The following is a 16,981-nucleotide window of genomic DNA, read 5'->3' as shown; positions in this document are numbered from 1 at the left end:
TTATAATATTTTATTTATTTGACAGAGAGAAATCACAACTAGGCAGAGAGTCAGGCAGAGAGAGAGGAGGAAACAGGCTCCCCACGGAGCAGAGAGCCCGATGTGGGACTCGATCCCAGGACCCTGGGATCATGACCCGAGCCGAAGGCAGAGGCTTTAACCCACTGAGCCACCCAGGCGCCCCTGATATATGTTTTTTAATTCAGATTTTTATTTTAATTCCAGTATTGTCAACATACAGGGCTATCATAGATTCAGGTGTCTGATATAGCGAAGAATCTCTGTTTTTAAGACAAAAAGGTGAAGAAGAAAACACAACGAACCTGAGAGGTAATGGGTCCGGGGAGGCAGGGAGGCCCATTGGGTAAATATAAACATTTAATGGTAGAGGAGGTCTTGGGTTCAGAGAAAAGTTATACTGAAGAGGTAACCCTGTTGTCCAGAAATATTTCTTTTAGAATGACTGAACCAAAGGGGTATGGAGATCTTTTCTTTTTCCTTTCAGTTTGCTTTTAACTTACTGCTAGATATTTTTTGTAATGTCTATAACTAGTATTAACTGTTCTTGGGGTCATCATTCTCTTCCTTTCAAAATACAACGTGTATTCACCTTTTCCTCTCTTACACATCCTGGAATGCCATCGGAAATGGTATTTGAGAGACGTTTTAAGTTCTGGACCAATCTGGTAAACAGATAAAGTGTAATTTGAAAGAGTTTTTATTACTGATAGATACATAGTCTCTTTCTAAAATATGATGGAAAAACTCTAATTGTCCCTTAAAACTTTTTTTTGTTCTGAAATTTTTCTGTTTTTTTTTTTTAAGATTTTTTAAAAATTTATTTGACAGAGAGAGATCACAAGTAGGCAGAGAGGCAGGCAGAGAGAGAGAGAGAGAGAGAGAGGAGGAGGCAGGCTCCCTGCCCAGCAGGCAGCCCGATGCGGGACTCAATCCCAGGACCCTGAGATCATGACCTGAACTGAAGGCAGAGGCTTAACCTACTGAGCCACCCAGGTGCCCCAATTTTTCTGTTTTATATCTCAAAAGAAATCACAGTTCTAGAGCTTAAAATAATTCCCTGGGACTAGAGTGTACCAAAATAACTTCAAAGTGATATGAACAAATTACTTCTGAACCTGCTTATAATACCATGTTTGATCTACTAGATTATGATCTTTAATACCCTTGAATTAATATGGGAGATGGAAATTTTCCATCACTACTGTAATCGATTTTATAATTATTATTCTAACACAAAATATCCTTCTATTTTTACTATTTCTAAATACCATTTGTGTGTTCACATATGCAATCAACAAGCAGCGTGGAACTCACATTGTTTAGGTTTAGGTCCAGAGACATCAACTCAATGAGAGCTAAATGCTGCCATTTAAATTTAGGGACTTTCACATTTTTTTAAAAGTTCATTTATTTACTTTTAGAGAGGGAGAGAGAGAGAGAGAGCAGGGGGAGGGGCAGAGGGAGAAGGAGAATCTCAAGGAGACTCCCCACTGAGCAGGAGCCTGATGCAGGGCCTCATCTCATGACCCTGAGATCATGACCCTGAAATCACAACTTGAGCTGACACCAAGAGTCTAATGCTCAACCCACTGAGCCATCCAGATGCCCCACTGACTTTCACCTATTTTTTTTTAATGATTTTATTTATTTATTCGACAGAGAGAGACATAGCAAGAGAGGGAATACGAAACAGGGGGAGTGGGAGAGGGAGAAGCAGCCTTCCTGCTGAGCAGGGAGCCTGATGTGGGGCTCGATCCCAGGACCCTGAGATCATGACCCGAGCTCAAGGCAGAGGCTTAAGGACTGAGCCACCCAGGCACATAAGAAGGTGACTTTCACCTTCTTAATAGAGCTTTGTGAGAAGGAGATGTGGAAAGGCATTGTCAGGGTTGTATGACACCTCACTGATGTAAAAATGCAGGGTTTAAAGACTAGCTATACGGGTGCCTGGGTGGCTCAGTGGGTTAAGTGTCTAGCTTCGTTCAACTCAGGTCATGAACCTGGGGTCTTATGATCGAGCCCCACATGGGGCTCCCTGCTCAGTGGGAAACCTGCTTCTCCCTCTCCCCCTGCTCATGCTCTCTCTCACTTTCACTCTCTCTGTCTCAAATAAATTTAAAAAATCTTTAATAAAGACTTGCCATATAGGACAGTTGTATCCGGATGGAGACAGTGTCAATTTCTCCGAAGCTCTCTGATGAATGAAGAATGATTTAGTTACTGGGCTGTGGGGCCAATAGAGGGGTATAATACTTTGAGATGCAGTCTGGCCTAGACATTTCCAGCACAGTAAGTGCCCAAACAAATATTTGTTGAATGAATGAACTTATAAACTGAGAATCTGATTGTATCTTAGGTTTGCTCTGAAAGATTACTTTGATTCCAACCCAAAAGAAACGGAGGGTCCATAATTTAATAAAAATTGCAGTGTATCTTTGCTATGAAAGATGTAAAATACTCATACACAGTTTTGAAACCTACTTTAGATTAGTTCAACACAAAATAAAGATAGGTGTGCTTCTCGATTCACCTAAGACGACATAGTCCTGGTCCTTAAAGAACTATTTTGGAAAGTATAATAGAAATGAAGTCGGCAAGCAAGTGATTTTGCTTTCCCAAATCTCTTGTTTTACCTGTAGAATGTAGATAATTATACATGCTTCCCTCAAAGAAGTGTTGGGAGGGTCAAATAAGCTAGTACAGGTGAAGGAATTCTGTAAACTGTACTGTGTAATATAAAAGGGAGGCATTATTGGCAAGGAGGCGTGTAGAACTAGGTCAGGCTACAGTAAAAGGGTCAGAGTGTAAACGTGCTTACACCCAAGTCGCAGACGAGATCTTAGGTCAAATGCAGGAGGAAGTAGCTAGACTTTTAAATTAATTCGAGCCTCAAGTTTGTTACTGGGATGAGGGAATTGCATAATATTATTAGATTTATGAGAAAATTAATAGATGCATAACTAGTCTTTGTACTCTCTGTACTCACCATTAAAACCCAGCTGCAATTAGGTGGATCAATAAAATAAAATATATATTGGGGGTTAATGTAGGTTGGTCACCAGGAAGAAACCAATATTATTACAAATTGCCATGATTTCAAAAGAAATGAATTTGACACCAAAAAGCAAGAAGTTCATAGTATCATAGTAAAGGACAGTCCTAAGAAAAGATACTCGGTGACCTGAGGCCAACAGTGATGAAGGGATGGAAAGATATCGCTCAGTACACATGGGCTTTACTCTTCTCATAACAGGAAGAACCAGTTAGAGCTTCATTATACGCTGGCAGAGTTAGCTGCATTGTCCTCTGAGGACCCCTGGAAGAGGAACAATAAGGCTGCCTTTAAGCTTAAGGTTTGGGGTTCTGTTGCTCTGCTCATCTGTATTTCATCAACGAATCCCACAGCAATTTGATCGGGGTAACCTTGGATAGAGTATAACTGCTCTCCTGTACTCCTCCTCATTTTGGTCAGTATACACAACCACACCCTCCTCCTCCTTGGAACATGCTGCAATCTTCTCTGTGCTGAATCAGTGAACTTTTCATTCCACACAGAGCCCTTTCCTCAAGAAGGAAAAAAGATCTATACCACTCTTCCTACAAATTTTAAATAAAAGTAGGACACCCAGTTATTTGGGTGGAAGAATGTCTTCATTGTCCCTAAATATACAGCAATATGGGAAGATATGTATTTAAACAATAATTATTTATAAAATCAAAAAATAGTTTACCTTACTTTGTACCACTCACTCATCAACAAAAACCTGAAAGTCACTAATTAAACTCTATAGCACTCTTACTTAAGACATGAAATACATCAGTGAAAAAAGGGGGGTTGATTTGACCAGCTTTTAAAAAGACTTAAAATATATTTTTAAAGATTTTTTAATTTCTTTGAGAGAGAGCGCAAATGGGCACAAGCCAGGGGGAGAGGCAAAGGGAGAGGAAGCAGGAAGCTCCCCAAGTAGCATGGGGCTTGATCCCATGAACCTGGGATCATGACCTGAGCTGAAGGCAGATGCTTAACTGACTGAGCCACCAAAACGGCATAGACTCTTAAAATATTTTATTAGCTCTTTAAAAATCTGGTTATGGGTTGCATGGGTGGCATGGTCGGTTGAGTGTCTAATTCTTGGTTGTGGCTCAGCTGGTGATCTTGGGATTGTGGGATCAAGCCCAGAGTGGGACTCAGCAGAGTCTGCTTAAGATTCTCTCTCCCGGGGCGCCTGGGTGGCTCAGTGGTTTAAGCCGCTGCCTTCGGCTCGGGTCATGATCTCAGGGTCCTGGGATCGAGTCCCGCATCGGGCTCTCTGCTCGGCAGGGAGCCTGCTTCCCTCTCACTCTCTCTGCCTGCCTCTCTGCCTACTTGTATCTCTCTCTGTCAAATAAATAAATAAAAAAAAAAAAATCTTAAAAAAAAAAAAAAAAAAAAAAAAGATTCTCTCTCCCTCTCTCTCTGCTCCTCCCCAGCCCACCCTCTCTCTCTCTAAAATCAATCAATCAATCTTAAAAAGAAATAAAAATCTAGTTATAATTTAGATACAGTAAAATGCATCCATTTTAAGTATTCAATTCAACGAATTTTTACAGTTGTATATTTCTATGTAACAACCACCCAGAGCAAGGCATGGAACCTCTCCATCACTCTAGAATCTTACCTTGTTCTCCTTTTTAGTCACCCTGCAATCCCTACCAGGGATAACTGTTTTTGTTTTTGTTTTTATTTCTACCACCAACTAGTAAATTAGTTATTCCTATTCATGTAAACAAAATCATACAATATGCATTTTTTTATGTTGGGTTGCTTCCTCTCTACAGCTTTTTGAGATTTATTCACATTGTTGGAGGTTTTAGTAGTTCATTCCATTTTATCATTCATAAAATGATTTATCAGAAGAAGAATATCTGTCTATTTCCTTGTTGATAGAGAAAATATAAAGAACCCTTATAAATCAACAACAAAAAGACAAACGACCTAAACTATTATTATTTTTTTAAGATTATGTTTATTTATGTGACAGAGTGAGTGAGAGACAGAGAGCATGAGATGAGCAAGGGGAGTCAGAGGAAGTAGACTCCTCGCTGAGCAGGGAGCCTGAAGCAGGGCGCCATCCCAGGACCCTGGAATCATGACCTGAGCTGAAGGGAGATGCTTAATCCACTGAGCCACTCGGGTACCCCATACCCAAACTATTCTTCTTCTTCTTTTTTTTAAAGTTGTTATTAAATTCTTGTGAATGTCTTTTTCTAGCATATTTTTTTAAACTTTTATTTATTTAAGTAATCTCTACACCCATCATGGAGCTTGAACTCATGGCCCCAAGATCGAGAGTCCCATGTTCCTCCAACTGAGCTACCACTTTAGCACAAATATTTATCTCTTTCAGGTAAATACCTAGGAGTAGGGATGTTAAGTCACAGGATAAATGTGCGTAACCTTTTTTAAAAAACTCCCAGACAGCTCTACAAAGCGGTCGTACCATTTTATACTGCCACCAGCATATATGAGAACTCTTTAGGTACTGTCAGTCTTTGTGATTTTATCCTGGGTGGGAAGAGGTATTTCACTGTGGTTTTCATTTGCACTTCCCTGATGTCTAATGAGGATGCATCTTTTCATGCACTTATCAACCAATTATATATCTTTCCTTATGAAGTCTCCAAGTCATTTGCTATTTTTTTCATCAGGTTGTCTTTTTGTTACTGGTTGATAGGAATTGTTGGTATTTTCTGGATTTGAGACCGAGATCAGCTGGACGATTGGAGATGAGTTTTGCCAAATGTGATTCACCCTTTCGATTTCTTAACAGTGTTTTTAGATAAGCAGAACTGCTGGAATTTGATGAAGTGCAAGGTCTGACTGCCCTTCACCAGGGACTTCTCTCTAGTCTCCATTTCCAGCCACGGGGAATATTAGTCTAATTGCAATGTTCTGGATAATATCCAGGTGGGCAAAAAAGGGGGGACGGGGATAGGTATGTATGCATCTTTAAAGTCCTTCTGGGCTAGATAAATTTTGTTGTCATGATCTGACCACAAGTCACCCTTCACTAAGTGTTGCATTACCCATAGACACTTTGTCCGACTTGTCTGGTTTCATAATCATCACTGTCTCTGGCATTGTCGTAAGTCTGATACTATAAGAACTTTCATTGCTGTGTATTTTCCAAATCAGTGGACAGGAATCCATACTTAGTTTTCTTAAAAAAAAAAAAGATAGAACTTGCAAGGCTGATGACCCAGAAAAGTTCCTCTGACTTTCTCCAAAAGACCAAAAGAGGCTAGAACATAGAATTTCCGCACTCATGGTTTTCACGTAGAGAGATACGTCACTACACATTATCAAGGCCAATCTCGAATCCATTCTGAAATACAGAGCTCTCCTGGGGTTCCTAAAACAAAACCAAGTAGTTATTGGACACTCAATGCTCCAAAGAATGCAGTGACCCTGCAATTGCATGAGAAAATAGAGTATGAAAGAAAACATTACTTAATGTGAAAGAAGGTTTCTTACTGTTCCTTGCAAGCTCGGGCAGCTGAGTTCCAGGTGCCTTTCCGCTCTGTGACCAGGGAGTGGCAGTAACCAGAGTGACGGTACCACCCAGCTGGGCAGGATTTACCTTCCACCACCTGAAAAACATTGTCCATGTTCACATCATGGTCTTTGCCCTCTAGAGTCTGCTCTCTGCACAGAGTCCCACAGTCCCCTAACTTGACTAGAGTCGTTCTGTCACCAGAAGGGACCTCAGCCCGTACCCCGATTCTCCACCTTGAGGGATGCCATGGCGTTTTACAGAAAACACGACTTAAGTCAGCACTGTTTCGATTTTACATTCGACATTCTGATGATTAAAGAAAATGAGTAAACACCTGCTTTAATTCTATCAGTTAATGAATGTGTTTTGTGATTTGTGAAACACCCCTTGGGCCGTATTTTCCTCTTCACCTTCAAAGCAGAACGAGGGCAGGAGGATGTAGCCTGAGCTCTCAGATCCTTTCCTTTCTACCAGCTTATTACAGAGCAGAAGGCAAGCAGACTGCCTTCGCCGCTCGTCCCGTGTCCCACCTCGGTATGGGGGCTCCAAGCTTTCCAGGCAATTCCATCGCACTCGTACAGCTCTTGGAGCTTTTCTTGAAAGTGTAAAAGTCCCCTTAATTCCAGCGTGCAGTTCTTTGGAAATGAGGGCAGCGGGTCCTATGGGAAGGCGAGGTAATGTAGATTGGACTTCACGAGAGCTGATCACACACTCACCCCATTCAGGTCATCATTTGTTAGGTACATTTATGTTCAGTGAGTGATCCCCAAGCCTGAAGCCTGGTTCATGGCCCAGCAAACAGCCTGTTGTAGGATGAATAGGAAGTAAGAAGATTTTCCTACCTGTCTGGGGAAGTGTGAGTCGGTTGTGGATTCCACCTTATCTGCCAATTTGCTTGTCTTTTGTGTCTGGCTCATAATGGAGACTTTGGCCTTCCTTTTGTGGGATGGGGAACTGTCTTCCTCCAGCTGCAGGGAAACTATCCCGTGATACTGGAGGAAACCAGAAAACAACAATAAAGAGAAAGCAAACACCCAGAGAACAAATAAAAATGTCTGTTGGAAAAATAAGCAATTAAAAAATTGGGTTAATGTGGAAAGATAAAAGGTTTTGTTTTGTTTTGTTTTGTTTTTCCTCACCACCCAAGCCTTGAAAACAAATGTCAAAACAGGCTCTTAAGAGAAACGCATAAATACAGAAGAAATTTTTTAAAAATAGTTTCACTAAATATTTTGCATTCATAAATAGAAGAAATTTAGCAATTCTCTCAGACTATGCTTACATTATAGATGATGTCGGTTCCATTTCTATAAACAGAGGATGGAAGGACCTGAAATCAAGAAAGTACAAAACAGGAACAAAATTGGCTGAGATAATAACCAGCAACAGGGTGAAACCCTTTCAGTTAGACCTTGTTAGTGTCAAAAAAAAAAAAATGTTAGAACATGTGTTGCTTAAGACTTTCCATGCCAAAATCATTAGAATTTTTTTTTTTAAAGATTTTATTTATTTATTTGACAGAGAGAGATACAAGTAGGCAGAGAGGCAGGCAGAGAGAGTGAGAGGGAAGCAGGCTCCCCGTCGAGCAGAGAGCCCGATGCGGGACTCGATCCCAGGACCCTGAGATCATGACCTGAGCCGAAGGCAGCGGCTTAAACCACTGAGCCACCCAGGCGCCCCCAAAATCATTAGAATTTTTAAAATCATTAGACTTAATCACAACTTACCAGTGTTGATTCATACACTCATAGTTTGTTATGGAGAAAAGACATCCTTATTTTCTTGCCATATCTATAGTACACAGAGGTCCAAGAAAACTGACACACACACACACATCCACTCACGAAAATGTGCCTAATTAGAATCTTGTGCCAAGAAGGTCAAAGCCATGGTTTCCACACCCAAGTAGATCACTTAATCTCATTCTTTTCCAGGGTCACTGGTTATCCCCTGTCTGTTTTGACCACAAAGGCACCAAAGCAGAAATCAGATGGATGAGTCAGTACATTCATCCCTTCAATTAGTATAAGTTAAGGAAGTGGGCAGCATTATGATATCTGTATCCAAAAGGCACTGCATGGGGGCACCTGGCTGGCTGAGTCGGTGGAGCCTCAGACTCTTGATCTTGGGGTCCTGAGTTCGAGCCCCATGATGGGTGTAGAGATTACTCAAAAATAAAATCTTTTAAAAAGGGGGGGTTATCACATGCTTGTGCAAGGAACCGTGGTTCCCATTCACTATGCGAATCTTCAGTGTCTTAGAACACTTACTAATATATTTTTTTATTCTTTTACAATGTCCTTCATACCTCCGATCCCAGAAGTTCCCCGTCCTTACCGTTTTGCCATTCCCCCAGGTCCTAAGCTTCATATGAGAAAGATCTGGAGACTGAAAACCCTGTCGGATGCCTCCCCTAGAGACTGCCGGCCGCTTGGAGGTTGGAAGGGGTCGTCTTTCCAGACGAAAGGAACCAGAAGTGGTGGGTGAGGAAGACCCTGGGGATAGCGGGTGCCAAATGCTCTTCTCCTGTGCGCTGTGCTTGTTGGGGCTGAAGGAATAGGAAGGCTGGCACTGTCCTGGGGGTATGAAAGATGGCAGGTCAGTTCACTGTACACCAACAGGCAAGTGATCGCATTAACACAGCCCCTGCAGCAGCTAGGGCCTTAAACGGAGATGAATGGCTTCTCCCCAGATATTGCCTCTTTGCCATTTGCCGGAAACTCCTTTGCTCTTTCTTCGCTGCCATGCAGGAGAGCTGCGCCCTTCTGTACCTCTGCCGGGTGGTTATACAGTCATGAAATTGATTTCACAAATGACAAATGGAAACCACTGTTATAATTTTATAATCAGACCATGTACTGGGGAAACTGCCTCATGTCCCTTCATGTTATAGCATTCCTCAGGCTTATTCACTGAACAATTGTCAGTTCGTAAACACTGCAAAGGCTCAGCCTTTCCCGGGTCTCCTAGAGGTAGGCACTGGGATTGTCTGAAGTGAAATCAAGTTAACAGTTACAAAAAATTAGCATTCGACTGTTACAGAAAAAAGAGCCAGAAAGTCTTTTTTTTTTTTAATTAATTTGACAGAGATCACAAGCAGGCAGAGAGGCAGGCAGAGAGAGAGAGGAGGAAGCAGGCTCCCCGCTGAGCAGAGAGCCAGATGCGGGGCTCGATCCCCGGATCCTGGGATCGTGATCCCAGCCGAAGGCAGAGGCTTTAACTCACTGAGCCACCCAGGTGCCCCAAGAGCCAGAAAGTCTTAATGGAACTACTTTCTATTGGAAACATTTCCAATTCCTACGACAAAAATCTAAACCCATGACCCTACCCTCACATGGCTCTTGTGTACTTCATGGGTAAACTAAGTATTTCATGTATTTTATGTACTCACTGTGACCAGAAAGTTCTACTGGAAAAGAAATCAATTTGGCCATAAAGGTGATGGGGAAAGTTGTTGTGGAAATAGGAGCTTCATGGAGGCAAGGGGATAGCGTTCATTTTCATTATAGGAAAAAGAAGAAGGGAGAGTGGATTTTGGGCAGGGAAACATACCACGGGGCATGACAGGTATAAAAGCAGAGTCTGAGTCCATGCGTGGTAACTGGGCGCTTGTCAAATGCTAACCAGACACCTAAGTAGAAAGTATTTAGCAGAGAAAAAAAAAAAAATCAGAGCACCAAGGCCTGTGCTCAGTTTTTATTTCGTTTAGTTCACAGGTTGTTCTTTTACTTATACCGTCCAGGACCTACTTGGCTCTGCAACCCAAGGTTATTCGTTAATATTCCCCAGCTGCTCCTGAATCCCCTGGCCAGCTGTATCTTTCACATCCATTTCTCTCCAACTCCTTCCTCTCTTAGAATTTTCCTGGTTACACTACAGTGGGGATTCAGATTTGAGGCGTTAAGAGCTCTCTTTAACAGAGGAAGATAATTACAGCCCTACAAATTCTGGGGGAAAATAATTGTCGATAGATTCTCACCAACATTGTCTCCCCCTCGGTGAGAACAACAAACGGGTAGGGGGAAAAAAAAAAAAACAACAACCCTGCCACTGACTTGTTGCTTTTCTCAAACGCTAGTTCTTAGCAGGAGGAAAACCACATGAAGCAGAAAGCAGAATAAAGGGCCTACAGCATGACCGAGGTTGCTTTCTTGACAAGAAATTAAGCATTTTGATTTGAAGGCGTTATCAAGCACATTGGCTGTTGAAAGCAAGCAGCTAGAGCGCCAGGACAGCTCCTGATTTCAAGATGAGGATCAAAGAATACCTCCTTTTGAGTCCAAAATTTTCACTGCGGCTTTTGTCTTTGTGCCAAGAACCGCATTCACGGGGGAGTTCAGAATCACTTCAAAGGCCTCATCGTCCTCCTCTAATCCGTCATAGGTAATTGCTATATTCCACATCTTCGTTGACATTCCTACAAGAAGTAAACATTTTAATTACTCTTTAATTGCTATTTCAATCACCTAGGTGTCAGAGAAATATATTAATTAACATGTCTACAGCTAGGCGGCAGGAGCCCGAGCGAGCCATTGTACTGTTAGCAACTCGCTCGAGTCCCGCTGTTCTCCCAAATAATATTAAAAGACCACATTTGTTCCTGGACAATGATGATTCCGTTTCAATGCAAACACTGTAACAAAAAAGTAAGCTGCATTATGCAAGGGATGAACAAAAAAAGAAAGAAAGAAAGAAAAGAAAAGAAAAGAAAAAGGTTAGGAGATGAGATCCAAGACTTATCCCACCCCCCGCCCTACCCAGCCCCGCAACCTGTCCCCTTCTCTCCTTAAGAATAAACGAGTACCACAATCTTAAAATCTTAATAGTTCCAAAAATCTTAAGAGGTTGGTACCGACAGTTAAAACTGATTATCGGAGGGTACTTCATGCTATTCATGGAACCCTTGAAGTGATTGATTTCCAGACAGCTGCCTCCATCAGCGGCTCCACTTCCTGGGATTCTTCTAGCCCACAAATGCTTTTTCTAATGACGTCATACTCAATATTTGATACCTTTCTCAAGAGAATTTATGGGCTGGGGGCTTTTAGAAATAGACTGGGCCCATTTTTTCCCCCCTCTTTCTGTCTGCCTCTGCTCATGGAGTTATAGTCAAGCTTGGTTTTGATGTTATAAACATAGCCCCAGCCTTTCCGTCACCGCAAAGATGGGGCACAAAGCACCCCAGAAACACAAAATATTAAACCTGGAAGAAACTTGTGAGAGTGTCTGATCCTGACCCGTTTCCGTGACGCAGATTACAGGATATCTCCCTTAGTTTATTTAGAAGGGAACATGGTGGAAGAAAAAAAATTACAGTTTAGTGGAGAAGAAGGTTCAAGTTCAAGGGGGGAAAAAGGTAACAAATGTATGGTTTAGCTTTCTAGGACTGTTTTTGAAAACTTTTACTCCCTGGCATTTACTCACGGGCTCTTAGAGGGCTTTTATTCCCAGAAGCCCATCTGTAGAAGCGGTCATACATTTTTTTTTCCCTAGCCTCCTCTTCCGAAAATCTGGATTCCTTTCTTTCTGCACAGTGTTTGCTGCAGATTTATGCCTCTCGGTCATGCCATTTATATGACAGTCTCCTTTTTGAAGATGTGTCACATACAGATTTCATGATCTAATCAACATTTCCTCAATCCCCTGCAGAATCCGTTGGAAGGATGAAACTGTTCCCTTATCCTACTCCTGGCTGCACTTCGAGGGGAATAAAATAAAGTGTAGCTGAAATAATTTTATTAAAAAAAAAAAACCACAACAACAGGCTGACAACTGGTTTGTTAAGCTTTCAGTATCAACTGAATCCATAAATCAATTACTTTCCTAGTCTTTGCAAAAACAGAAGTTGAAACACCTAACATAAAATGCCATATAATTCCTACCTCCTGGGTGGATGGATCCACCCATCAAAATATACATTTTGGGGGCGCTCTGGGTGGCTAAGTGGGTTAAGCATCTGCATTCAGCTCAGGTCATGATGGAGCCCCGCATCGGGCTCCCTGCTCAGCGGGGATCCTGCTTTCCCCATCTCTCTCTGCCTGCCTCTCTGCCTACTTGGGATCTCTTTCTCTCTGTCAAATAAATAAATAAAATCTTTAAAAAACAAACAAACAAAAAAACCCCAAAATATACATTTTGTATCTATTTCATACTTATCTTTGCTTTAGATGCTATGGAGACCGCTATGCCCTGACATAAAGGAATTTGAAACCTCTTTGAAGAGACAAGATGTAAATACCAGAAAAGGCCACTATGCAAGGCTATGCATGATTAGCTGCCAAAAGGTGCAGACTGGATGGTGAATATGTGGGCCTCAGAGTTCAGAGGCTTTGGAGAGAGGGAGTGGGAAGCCAGCACATGCAAAGGCAGGAAGGTAGAGGAGCAAAGGCCTTGAACAGGGAAGGCTGAGCTGGTGCATAGGCTGGAACAGAGCTCACACCAGGGAACAGGAGATGGTAAAAAAGCAAAGGCAGTTTGTGGCCAGGCTTCAGAGAGCCCTGGACACCAGGTGGCTGGATTCAGACCTTAAACCATAGGCAACAAGGAAGACTCTTGAAAAAGACGGTCTTAGAAAAATCAATCTCAGTGTGACGCAGGAAGACTTAGGGGCCCGGAAAGATGGGCAAAGAGGCTAGAAGTGGGGAAACCACATAAGCAGCCGTTGTAATAAACCAGACAGGAGGGCATAAGAGACCAGACTGTGAAGAAGTTTAATGTTCAGAGAACTGTTTTGACTCTCAAACCCCCCCAAAGTTAAGCATTATTCAAATAAAACTCTAATACCAAAAAAAAAAAAAAAAACCACCCAAAACAAAAAACAAAAAACAAAAAAACCCCCAAAAACAAAAACAGAAAACAAAAATCAAAGTCCCAACCAATTGCCCTCTTATTATTAAGGGCCATTTTTTAAAAAATTACAGTAAACCTTCTTCCTCCCAACCGCCTCCCAAAATAAAGTTTTTCTAAGACCTTATGGAGTAGAATCAGATGGTTAGAGCAAATCTCTTCCAAATTTCATTTAAGTACTTTCTGATTGATTTGCTTGCATTCCACTTTTGTTTCCATGCTTACCAGGTGAGCATAGAAAACCCACTTTTCTAGGTTAATGAGATTGACAGTAAGAACTTTCTGGGTTTTTCTTTCTCCTTCCTCTCCCATTTTCAAGGTGCAAAGTAGTTGTTAAATCACTGAGATTATAAACAATTTCAGAAGCCTTGAACTGGCCTCCTGTTCCCGTAAAGTAAAACAAAAGGTGCCGAAGAAAAGGTGTCACCTTACGCAGACACAGCCCACTTTAGAGTAGGGCAATTCCTGGATATTTTCCTGCAAAGCAGACTTCACTACTGAAAGCTGTTTCCTCAGTGCTTTTAAGTAAATGCCATGTCAGAGATCCGTTCCTTTGGAAAACATTTTGACTCTTAGGAATGATTGTCTCAATTAAGAAAGCGGCAAACCTTTCAAGAACACATATTGAAAAGGAAAACAATCATTTTCTTAAGAATATTTACATTTCGAATCAATCAGTCACAATAGCTGAATGCAAAGTAGGCAGGTTCAGTTTGGGGTTCGGTACAATGGCAGTAAGGCATAGCTCACTAGACTGAGAAGTCAGTCATGCGTATCTCTCCCGCACCCTCCTCAAAGTTCTCGAACCTTACAATAGCCCGCCATCTTTAATTTCTCACTCTGTTTCTTCGCCCATTGCGGAGGCTACGTTTTTGAAGAAATAGATTGCTTTGGGCAAAAGCAGTGGGGGTGGGGACACCAGACCCAGAAGAGGTAAGGCTTAACAACATGGGAGTAAATAAACATTGACAGAACCTGTGAACATAGGGAACTTTAAAACACCCCAAATTAAGACTTCAGTTTATGAAACCATTCTGGCTAGTTCATTCCAAAACAATAAGCAAGGAGGTATTGCTTCTTTTTAACTTACAGGATTTTTTTTTTTTTCTTAAGATGTCTTTAGATGACCAGTGAGAGCCTCCAGAAGTCATCAGTATCTACTCAAAATAGCATGTAAACTCTTGTAGACATTTCAGTCTTTATCTCATCCAGTGGGACCTCCTAGAAGTGAATTTCAGAGCCTCCTCTGACGGTGATACTTTCTAGTTGCTATCAATCCAAACGGAGCACCTGGCCGGCTGCTTGAAATTTACTGAAAGCCCAACTCACTCCAGACCTTGGGACAGAGAGGTCTCCAGTAATAAAGAGGACCTATGGCAAAGACTCTTGGCTCTCTCCAAAGTGGAAAGGTTTGAACTGCCTTAACATGAAGTACAAAGAGGGCTCACACAATGCAAAAGCACCCGAATCTTTCATCTTCAGGTTGACCAGAACACTCTTGTGTTGCCTGCAGCCGTCTGTGGGTAAACATTGAATACATCTCTCCTACAAAGCAGGTCACTTGAGGGAGAAATGTAACACGAGTCAGAAATGGAAATATCACAGGAAGGAGGCCAGTCATAATATTTGGGTAGTTTCGTGTCAAGTTTAAGGTTCATTGTTATAGGTTGAGTTGGGTACTCAAAATCTTTACATCGAAATCCTAATTCTTCATACTTCAGAACATGACCTTATAAATAAGGTCACTACAGAAGTAACTGGTTAAGATGAAGTCATAATAGAGTGCGCCTCTAATCCATTATGATTGGTGTCCTATAAAAGGGGGAAATTTGGACACAAACTCACACACAAGAAAGCCATGTGGGGACAAGGGCAAGACTGGTGTAGATACAGCAGAAGCCAAGGAATGCCAGAGATTCCAGCAAATCACCAAAGCATGGAAGACGGGCATGGAACAGATTCTCTCTCACCTCCCCTAGGAAGGAATCGGTGCTGCTGACCCCTGGATCTTGAGCTTGTGGCCTCCAGAACTGTGAGAAAATACAGTTCTCTTTTTAAGCTACCGGGTTTGTGATATTTTGTGAGGGCAGCCTTCGCAAACTAAACAAGTCACAAAGCATCATGCTGCTTGTGGTGAAGGGCAGAAAGGCATTTCTTTTCTATGTTTGCTATGAAGGTTGTCAATTTTGGAATGTGATAATACTCGGGCCACATTATTTCGAATCATCATGTGTCAGTGACTGATAACGGCAAGAGTTGTGACTTGGTGGAATGTTCTCAGAGTGCAGAACACCTCCCCTACGGGAGAGCACAAAGCCATAGACCCAGCTGCTTTGTAAGTCCTTTTCTATTTGTCCACAGACAAGGGATCCGGGTCCATTCCAGACCAGAAGGAAAGAGAGAACCATGTGTGCCATGAAGGAGAGCTACCTGCACCTTCATCAGAAGCCAGAGAAGGAAGGTGTGGCTCCAGGAACAGTGCATCAGGCACAGTTTCCCAAAAGTATGATGGTCCTTTACCCCAATGTCCCCTCCTCCTCCTCCTCCTTCTACTTGCTTGGAATACCTCTCCTCTGGGAAGTCTTCCAGGATTCCTCTTAGTCAGAACAATGGCTCATCTTTTGGGTCCCACTGTACTCTTAGTGAGTCGTTTTCATGTCTCTATTTCCCACATCCCTACTTTGAGAGTAGGCGCCATACTTTTATATTCCCTTTTGCACCCGGCAAAATATTTTCCACAGATTTAAAACAAAATATGTGCTATCTAATTAATCTTCCCTGGAATCCCCTCATTTTGACCTATTATTCCAAGAGCAATCATTTAGAAATAGCCTCATGTGAATACAACTTTCCAAAAATTTCCATCAAAGTATGAGGCAATTAAATTAGCTCAGCTTTATGTTAGGACTCCAAGAAATTTTTTATTTTATTTTGGGGGGGGCGGTTAGAAGAAAGGGAGAGAGAGAATCTTAAGCTGCTCCCAGCCCAGTATAGAGCCCAACGTGGGGGTCGATCTCACAACCCTGAGACCATGACCCGAGCCAAAATAGAAAGTCAGACACTCAATCAAACGGAGTTACTCAGGTGTCCCCAGTAGTTTTTTAGATGACACCCTTTTCTGGATGTTTTGGATGTTTGCTTTGATATTTTATATTTATTTGTTATGAGCTTTCTTCTCATTTTAAATAAATATTCACTTGTGATGAAGTGAAGCATGAGGGACAAAAACTCAAGTCCAAACTGATCTCTCATAGAGTGGCTGAAGTAAGTCCCTAGGATCGCCACACATTCGTCCACAAACAGGAACCAAACTGTAGACATGAATCATACCTGGGTCAAACTGAATCAGTTTAGACGGAGTCAGAGTGAAGTCTTTTCCAGCTGTAGCTGACACCTGGTTGACCTTAAGAAGAACAAAATGTCCTTTTTAAATAAAAATAATTATTTTTAAGAAAGAAACATCTAGTCTAGTGTCATAATAGATTAAACTCTCGGTTTGTTTGTTTGTTTGTTTAAGGAGGCTCTACGCCCAACAACCCAACATGGGGCTTGAACTCATGACCCCAAGATCAAAAGTT

General features: G+C 41.8%; 1 protein-coding gene across 1 annotated transcript in view; it reads right to left on the bottom strand.

Annotated features, from left to right (window-relative positions):
• Positions 1-16,981, bottom strand: part of FREM1 (FRAS1 related extracellular matrix 1) — a 144,684-nt gene that overhangs the window by 5,646 nt on the left and 122,057 nt on the right. The window contains exons 28-34 of the mRNA XM_046021702.1: positions 16,734-16,806; positions 10,825-10,974; positions 8,895-9,133; positions 7,840-7,887; positions 7,400-7,549; positions 7,088-7,216; positions 6,536-6,651 (exon numbers count right to left, since the gene is read on the bottom strand). Of these exons, the coding sequence (XP_045877658.1) occupies positions 6,536-6,651; positions 7,088-7,216; positions 7,400-7,549; positions 7,840-7,887; positions 8,895-9,133; positions 10,825-10,974; positions 16,734-16,806 (905 nt within the window). The remainder of the gene's footprint in view (positions 1-6,535; positions 6,652-7,087; positions 7,217-7,399; positions 7,550-7,839; positions 7,888-8,894; positions 9,134-10,824; positions 10,975-16,733; positions 16,807-16,981) is intronic.

This window comes from Meles meles, chromosome 11 (assembly GCF_922984935.1).
Source record: "Meles meles chromosome 11, mMelMel3.1 paternal haplotype, whole genome shotgun sequence".
In the NCBI taxonomy this organism is placed as follows: domain Eukaryota; kingdom Metazoa; phylum Chordata; class Mammalia; order Carnivora; family Mustelidae; genus Meles; species Meles meles.
Note: the sequence above shows the minus strand (reverse complement) of the source record. Positions and strands in the feature narration are given on the sequence as shown.